This window comes from Columba livia, chromosome 1 (genome assembly GCF_036013475.1).
Source record: "Columba livia isolate bColLiv1 breed racing homer chromosome 1, bColLiv1.pat.W.v2, whole genome shotgun sequence".
Taxonomy (NCBI): Eukaryota; Metazoa; Chordata; class Aves; order Columbiformes; family Columbidae; genus Columba; species Columba livia.
In genome coordinates, this window is record NC_088602.1 from 140,338,644 (window position 1) to 140,348,062 (window position 9,419).

The 9,419-nt window shown below is 38.8% G+C and overlaps 1 protein-coding gene across 9 annotated transcripts in view; it reads left to right on the forward strand.

The window, feature by feature from the left end:
• PPARA (peroxisome proliferator activated receptor alpha) overlaps positions 1-7,686 on the forward strand; it is a 44,661-nt gene extending 36,975 nt beyond the window's left edge. For 8 of the 9 annotated variants that reach the window (XM_065050652.1, XM_065050008.1, XM_065048584.1 and 5 more), the window contains one exon: positions 25-7,686. In XM_065050652.1, the coding sequence (XP_064906724.1) occupies positions 25-272 (248 nt within the window). In that variant the 3' untranslated portion in view covers positions 273-7,686. 9 annotated transcript variants of the gene reach the window in all.
• Positions 7,687-9,419: the final 1,733 nt, after the last annotated feature.

Genomic DNA, 9,419 nt, shown 5'->3' on the forward strand with positions numbered 1-9,419 from the left:
TTCTTTTGTTTGTTCTGAGAACAGATCGTCCCGGTCTCGTAAATGTAGGACACATTGAAAAAATGCAGGAGAGCATCGTGCATGTACTGAAACTTCACTTGCAAACTAACCATCCTGACGACATCTTCCTCTTCCCAAAACTTCTCCAAAAAATGGCTGACCTCCGACAACTCGTCACAGAGCACGCTCAGCTTGTGCAGATAATTAAGAAGACTGAATCTGATGCACATTTACACCCTTTACTACAGGAAATCTACAGGGATATGTATTAAGATTTTTAATGTTTCTTTCCACAATATTTAAAGACAAGAGCAATACTAATAACAGATGGGAGCAAAACTACTTGCACAGTTATCTGCTGTTCACTCAGTCCAGAGCGTGACAAATCTAAAATATGGGTAGCTGGAGTGTTACACTTCTTTTGGTTTGGGATCTTCTTCTGTGGAAAGAGTTCTGCAGAAAAGTACTGGTAATAGTGCTCATAAAGTGTCTTACAATGGTTCTTTTATTTTGGAATTTGAAGATTGGTAAGGAACACATATTTGTATAATAAATCAGAATGTTAAGTAACAGAAATGAACAAAATTGTATTTCCTATTGGCTTAGTCCTTTTAGAATTAATTTAACAAATACAGCAAATTCTCTCCAGGTATATACACAATCATAAAGATTATGCACTTTTTGGCTAATGGTGATTACTGAGAACCAACTAACACTTTTTCTTACAGCAGTCAGTCTAGGTGTATCAAATGGTTGGATATTCCTGTACAGACATTACTAAACATTTGAAAGGCCTTTTATTCACTGCTGCTTTAATTCCATGGAATGCAGTACGACTTCATATAGTATTACATTTGTATACCTCAGGATTAGGACGTTGAAAAGACAGGAATTTCAGGCAATGAAATGAAATAAAATCTGGAGAGTTCTCTAAAATACAGCAGAGATGCGTTATTCAGGTGGTTCTTTAAGAGTAAATGTGATAAAGCGATGGAACCTGTTTTCCAAAAGTGTCTTAAGTAAATATGAAAATGTCCCTGAGGAAAAACATAATACTATGTGAATTTTGGAGAACCTGTAATAGCTCAAAATGCAGTTTTGACTTAAAAATACTACCTTGGATTTTTCAGTCTTGGAGAGGCTGAAAAATATGATCCTAGCCCAGCTTCAGCTTACTCTGAAGAAATGATTGTATAGGAAAGGCACCTTCTTTCTTGAAAAGTATCTTGATGGTACAGAGTTCTTTGGACCTGTTTACTTTTCTGATGACTACACTGTTTCATTTTTTTTGCAGTTATCCACTCGGACTTGTTTCTTTCTATTCCTTCTTACACATTGTTGATAGAAGTATTATCTAGATTATTTCATGAAATTTTGTCCTTGTCATACAGCCATAGTGGATAAGGTGACAATATTGCCAAGAACAGTGTTTGTAGGTGTCGATTGTATATTATGAAAGAGAGAGCACAGTTGAGAGTAAGTTTGTCATGTTCCTGAGAGAAAACTCAGATTTTACAATAGTACTTACTCCTGATGCAAAATAAGCCATAAGGAATCTGCTTGACTTTGCCATTTTACAGGATTTTTTATCAAAGAGTACTACACAAAAGTGCTGGTTGCATGCAAGACACTGTGCTATTTCTTTTTCTTCTTTTTTTTTTTTAATACGGTAATTTCACATTATTATTTCCTTATTTTACTGTTTGTTTAATAACACAGATCTCAGGAGCCAGTCTTAGCATTTTCACAATAGTTTTCAGTGGCACAGGAGGACACTTTGTCCTTGTTTTCTTGTAGCACGTTTGAAGCCTTCAGAATCTTAAACCTTCACTGCATGAATTAAGTAAAATCGATAAAGTGAGACCATCACACAATGATCCTTACTTTAGTTACATCATTTGTTTGTTTCCAGGCCCGCTGGTGTGGCCAGACACTGGATAAATGACACATTTAAAAGCGATTTGGTGTTTGTCCAGGAGACGGTCGTGAGCAGAGGTTTTAGTGTCAGATATACTCAGTGCAAAATATTGAAGCGTAAGCCTCAAATTTGGTGTCCATCTGGGCAGCATGGAAACAAAAAACGCACGTGCCCAAAACCTTCGCCCCTTCCCCGGGGCCAGTCGGCAACAGGAGGAATAAGGCCTTACGGTGCAGCTGCTTCTAAGACTTCATGGAGAGGAGATAGTTGGTTTTACCAGGAAATAGCAGATGAGAAACGGGTTGTCTTTTGTGTCTTACAGCAGTACGTAGTGTGCCCTCAGAAATCACAAGATTTTAGGAATGATGCTGCTTTGTTCTTCCAGTCAGTGATGTCTCATTAACGACCTGTGGGCTTTAGGCATGAGACATTGAGCACTGAAAGAGTTGATGTGCAATATTGCTGACTCAAAAAACTGACAAAATATCAGCCACTCTGTGATGCCATATTGAAGCTCTAATAGTCAACTGGTTTAAGTTCATCTTCTAAAAAACAAAGTATAAGCTGAATCTTTTTTCCCCCTAAGGTTCAGTTTTTTGTAAAGGGCAAATTTCTAAGTTGTGTTGCATAGTTTGGATGGACTGAAGTCTCTCAGGAAAATCCGATGCAGTCAGTGTGGATAAAACCTATTTTTCCTGCTCACGTTCTCCAAAGTGGCTAAAACGCTTTACTGAAACTTTTGAAAAACATGGAAAATGTAATAATAAATACTTAAATTGCAAGTGAAACTATAAAGAATTGAAACCAGCATCATTCTGTGGAAGGCAGAATGTTTAGCTATCTTAGCAGCTGTTTGTAACAGGTTCCTCTTATCAGCATTAGGAAGGTGCGTAATTTGCACTTTTCCTGTTCCGGATCCATTTTGTTTTGTTATTTGAAAACCAGCAAGCATTTTTTGACTGGTTCCTTGGGCACTGAAGTTTGATTTCTGTTTTAAATTAAGCTGCAGACCTTTGATTAAAAACAAAAACGAAAGAGCACATCCGTGAAGTATAGAAATATGAACAAGAAGTCAACGTAGCCTGAAATTCAGGATCGATTCCAGTGCACACACGGCTGCATCGTGCGCACACCCAGTGTCTCTTCCAAGAACAATACGGCATCCAAGTCACTTCCCAAGCGTTAAGGGGCAAAAGAAGTTCTCAATTTCTACATGACATATTTAACGAAGTACATTTGCTACTTCAGTAGGTGACTGCAGCAGGCTTTTGCAAATCTGATATCAAAATGAATCAATTTGCACTTGGCTTTTTGAAGTTTGGAATCTGAACTAGTTTTGAGATACATTACTGAGGAGCCTTCGGCACGTCCACCTTGTACAGATCATCTAATATTTTAAAATACCCATTCAGTGGAGGGAAATAAAGTGATCAGGTTTTAAGATTAATAATTTATTAAAGATTTACTGGCTTGTTAGGTAGAGTTTTGATTTGATTCTTATCAACATGACAATATCATAGCACTGAAGAACTCTGATTAGCAACCAGGTTACTCACAAACACCTTAAGACAAGAGACAACCGATAGGTAGAGAAAAATCCCAGGAAACAATGGTACAACTTGAGTTTTCAACAAACCTACAGCTTACTCATTTTTGAGGGTTGCTTGGGGTGTCTTTATTTATTTATTGCGATGCCCTCGGTACTTTGACAAAGGGGAAGAGGAAAAAAACAAAGGAAGGTTTTGTGTGAATTGTTAGGGAAATCTGATGTTCATTTTTGTCTCCTTAAATATTTTCTATAAAGGTGCACTGTCTTCAGTGTAACAGCATTCGAATACCATTTAAAAAATCACCTGTTACATTGTACCTTTTAAAATGTCAGAATCCCACTTTTATTTTAAATACAAATTGACAGACCACAGAATCCTAATCTTTCTTTGCATTGAATTTTGTTTTTAATTGCCATTTCCCTGTGCCTTTGTGCTTTGGTTCTAGCCAGCCGCTAGAAAGCTGAAGTGTTGCCAAAGAGCATATTGTTGCATTATGTCTGGCCCGCACAGATTTAGGAAATACCAGCAGTTGCTGCACTAAGTCCTTTCTCATGAGAGGGTCAGCACAAGTTTGCCAATCAAAGAGCTTATAATAAGCATCTAAACATTTGTTTGTTTATTCAAACTGCTGAAGCCTGGGAGATTTATTCGTCACGAGAGCTGGGTCACATACTGTTAAATTTCAATTTCTTCCTTATTTCTGATGGAAACCCCGGGCGACTTGCGCGCTCTCTCAGGCAACGCAGTTGCAGGTTGCGCTGTAGCTGCCCAACCTGTGTCTGTGACTGAGCTGAAACTCTGCAACTACATTTAACAAATGCATTTGCAGTTGTTTTGATATTCCTTAAGCATAAGGTCTTACAAATAATGGTCCTTCCCTGAGAACACTAATCCTTTAATAAGTGTTGAAATGTGAGGTGCAGTATAGTGTCTGATGCTTGCTTATATCTTGAGTGCTTTCTTGATAATCAGTTGCATATAATTTTTTAAAATCTAGGTTTAATCAGCTTTATTATCCTTCTTTTATTAGAGATTTAAATTGTACATGGGTTTGATCGAAGGTTATTGATATTGTTGTGTATTGTGGGATTTTTTTAAAATTTAATATAATACCATTTTGTCATGTTTCAATTTGTAAAATACGAGAATATTATTGCAAGCTATAAACTTCGACTAAATTATATTAGAGGTGCTTTAAGAAAAATATGTAAATTATTTAATTTAAATATTTGTTTCATACTTTATCTTGTGAACCCTTTTGTACAGTGAGGAAAGATTTCATTGTATGAGTGCGGATGATGGGCCGAAGTCAAACTGCTATTTATTCCTGTCTGGTCTTTATTACTGTATCATTTGTGAAGAAGTATCACAAGTTCTGCAACTTACCAGTGTGTCGTATTGACAACTGTAACCAAATCTTAAAATATATTTTCACACAGAGCATAGACTTCCTTTTATTTAATTTTCATAGAAGTAAGTGTAGGTGGGCAAGAGCTGTAATCCCAAAACAGAGTTAATGTTTTAACTGAAGTTCGCCAATATGAAAGATAGAACTAAGTTCATCTTTGCTTTACAGCACAGTAGTTCATTTTCCTTACAAGTCTGAAAAGGAAGATAAAAAGATCCAGACTCTGTTATTATTCCATTACTGGTATTTTCTGAGGAATTGATTTGTGGCTTATGAGAAATAAGTGTGTATTCAGGATTATTTCCTGCTACCTGCACTGAAGTTGATCTGCAGTTTTTATAGATGTATTTTTAAATGTGTACTTTAGCAGTGCAAAACAAAACATTGAAATGCCACTATTGGCTTTTTGTTGTTTTCCCTTTTTAAGTGGAGATGAATTCAGGATCTGTTCGTAGGGATTTTGTGTCCTGGGATTCAGGTGTGACAATCTGTGCCTACAGCATTCCTGCTAATGATTCCCATATAGGAACAGTGACCTTTTTAAGGCATACCTCATGTTTTGCTGTAGTCAAAACATAGCATCTGATACAAGCACAGTATATTGCAAATGTTCCAGCAATTATTTATACTGACTACATTTCATTTGTAATAGATGAAATTTTATTTCCCCAAATTGCTGCAATTTGAAATTTTCACGCAATCAGTGTCACCATACAGGTGTATTGTCTACTAATATGTTTGTGTCATTTGTACAAGTTCTACTGGACATTTTTGTGGTAAACTACAGCCACTCCTTTTGTCAATTTCATAGGCAGCAATGAAAAAACAAACAAAAACCACAGCTGTAACAAGTACTAACAGATGTGTCACTTTATACTGTCAACATGATACAAATTCATTGTTAACCAAACCCATCCTAGGGCAGGGCTATTTCCTCTTTTACTTTCTCAGACGTGCCTACAGGTTTCCTAAGTGTTTTTTGGCTTCTGAAGCTGGTTTTTTTGCTTGTTGTTTGTTGCTGTTGTTTGTTTGTTTGTTTTCCTTTATTGTGTTAGTCCGTGGTGTCAGATTCCACTGCAAGGCTGTTTCAAAACAGAATTCCTAGTACAAGGACCTCAATTTCACATGAGTTGCCTCTGCCCAGGGGATGGGCTGCACGCACAGAAGAGATCAGTCTGGTTGCAGGCCGGGCCTTAAGTAAGGACTGCAAGATCAGGCATGAGGTACTTAGAGCTGGTTTTAAATATTTTGGTGTATTTTTCTCAGGTTGGATATGCAGGTACGGTAATCCCTTGTTGTGTAAAAGACACCAGCCTCCTGATCAATGCAAGAAGTTTCACGGTATTCTTTACACTTGAAAGAAAAAACACAATTGGCGGCATTGGAAGATATTAACTAACCGAAATACCGGCACCGCGCAGGTACCGCGTCCTGCCCCTGCTGTGTGGGAGTGCGGGGTACTGACGCAAAAGCTGTTTGTCATGTGCAAGCGGAACTGAGGTGGTTGCAAATCTCCTGGTGCGTGATTCACACGCAGATAACCCCGCGGAGCGCAGCGCCAGTGCCAGTGCGCACTTGGTTACCTCTGGCACCTTCAGCCCCTCCAGCTGCATTTGGAGGCCCCATGGAGAACGCGGCACCTTCGCCCTCCTGTTAGTAACGGGGGTTGCTGGCGGTGCTGTGTGGGTACCCAGAGGGTTCCTGAGCGGCTGCTGCTCTTCTGCTGCCCGTGGTCTTGGTGCCGCAACGGGAGGAAGCTGCTCCTGATCAAATCATCCGTTCCCCTCTGCTGGGACACGGATCCTGCCCCAGCTCCACCTCAGCAGCCACAAACACTTCCCTCTGCGTTCAGAACTGGAAGAACATTGATGGCTTTAGTCACTTCTTTAGTAATAACAACACTAATCGAAGTTTTAATACGATGGATTTTACCAAGAACAGCCCTCTAGCTGTTTGACAAAGTCTGTTTTATCGGCTTCTTGGGCGAGCTGAATTTCGTATTGCTCCTGCTATTTCACAGCTTTTGCAAACAATGGCTCTGAATTTTCTTCAGGAATGTAACACAACAGTTTAATTACATTGTGATGTTAAACCCCTTTATCACGCCTTAAATTGTCTGTTATCTGATATGACACGAAAAAGCACATTTTTGTTAACGTTGCCAAACCCTAATCACTAGAGCTAACAAGTGTTTAATTAAATCAAGATATAAATACTAAAGAAAACAAAATCATTGTTTCCAGTCACCTGTGTTTTTAGGAGTTTTTGGTACGTTTTCTTACAGTGAATACGGACCTTAGAATAGACATTTCTTGCAGGGAGTAGTCAAACCTAATTCTCATGGAATTCTTGTTTCCCAGTAAAACACCACTAGTTCAAGCCAAGTTCCCAAGTTTCTTTCTGTCAGAAGAATGCAAATGACATTTTCAAGAAAGAATGGAAGCCCTGGTCTCGCAGGGATTTATTGGAAAGACAAACTCTCTTGCACTTGTGAATGTAAAAATTACGTATAGCTAAATACGATGATGCGTTCTCAAATGTTACCAGCCTACTGATCTAGGATGAAAAAACTTGAACTAAACATTTTTCTTCTTTTTTTTTTTTTTTTTACATTCTGATTTTTTTTCTGTCTCCTTTAAAAATAAGAAGTTGAATTCATAGTGTTTGTATAGAGACTGTTAGGAACCTATGTGCTTTAAAAAAAAAAAGTCATCCTTTAAGACTGAATGTAAACACGGTTAATTTGAAATATGGTTTTGCCTTAATGATTAAAAAAAAAAATAAAGTATTTTTAAATGTGAATTTAACAACTTGTGCTGATGTTTCATTTCCAGGAAAGTAATTCACTGTAATGTTTTGAGACAAACGTACTTGTTTCCCTCTGCTGGCTGCCTCTTGTATGTTTGTCAAAGCAGAAAAGCAGCTGCCAAGTCTGAACCGAGCCCCCCATTCAATGACCGTGCACACACGAGTAACTTTTATGTATGCGAAAGTTGTTCTGTTCTGCGCTCTTGTACAACCACTTAGCGTCTCGGCTGATAGCTTGTGCAAATGTTTGCAGCATGGGGACGTGGGGAGCGCAGGGTGGTGGCACACCTGGGAACGGTGGCGCCTGTTGCGCCTTCTGCGATAGTACCAGTGGCAGGAACGTGTGTTTGGTGCCGCTCTACTGCCATTAAGAACTTGAATGATTTTGCCTTAACCTGATTTGCCTTAATTTGGGATACAAGGCCCTGCTTCGGAAAACACTTGGCTGCTTAACTTTATGCCGGGGAGTAATCATGCTCATTTTTAGTAGTGGACAAGAGTGGATGAGCAACCTTGGGGGAAGTGGTGCCCAGATTTTTGGGTGTTGGCATCAAATATCTGTTAACAAGTTGCATGGGGTATGTTTGCTACATAATAACATCTGTGTATTGCAAGGATCTTTTAAAGGCAGAATGATATCTGACGCATCTTTAAAGTGCTAATGCTTAAAGACCAACTGTTAGACACGTCTTTTAGATTAGGAATGTGTATGTAACATATGTCTATATATATATTGCATATATATTATATATGTATATATTTAATCAGTTTCTGTGGTGACCTGCTGTCCTGCTTTGTTCACCCACTCTCATTGACTGTATGATGAGAGAGAGACATTCGAGAGAGAGACACCAGCTTGAGACATTCACTGAATTCAACCAGCACTGAATGTGCTTCTATGTGAGCTGTAGCACACTAACTAACTTGATGAGCATTGCTCCAATTAAATCAGTCAGGAGGACAAGTCACAGATTATTGTTTTCCCTCAAGAATCCAGGGATTTATTAAGCTGGTAAAAGAGTGCTGAAGTAAAAATTATAGCAGAGGGTAAAGAACCATGTTTTTTTTGTCAGCTGTGCTCAGGAGCATTTAAGGCCAGATTTTGAGCAGCAGAAAGTACTTGGAGAAGCTGATGACAGCAAACTGCATAGGCTCTGCCTATCTTGAAGAGTAGGCGCTCATGGCTGGTAAATTTGGGCATAATGACATTTGGCCTGCAAAATCACATATGTACCCAAACATGATGATACAGAGACCACAATGCCCATGTTCGATGGGCATATGAGAACGTGGAATACCTAAGTTTTAACAGCCAGACACGGATAATAATCCTTTGTTGTTCCAGCAGATACCAAATGGCACGTAGACCAGCCCTCTCTCTCTAAAGCAGAGATGACAGAACTCATCTGATGAGCCTGGGCTACGGAACCACTTTGTGGGACTTGCTGGATGTATGCTTTGCTTCACCTAGAAGGTATGTGTAATCAGGTAACCGTGAAGTACGGATATCCCTAACTTGGCTTTTTCTGTTGTACTCAAGTAAATGGCTGCACTGGGCCAAATTAAAAATCCCATAGTTACGGATTCTGCTCCCTCTTAATACTGAGTCTACTTCCCCTCAAGTTCAACTTAACAAGTACTTAAAGGCAGGGTCATTTCTGAGAGCTTTAAATGATTCTTCTGTCATATCATGATGACAAAGGTAACAATTATAACTAAATGAGTGAACTGCATT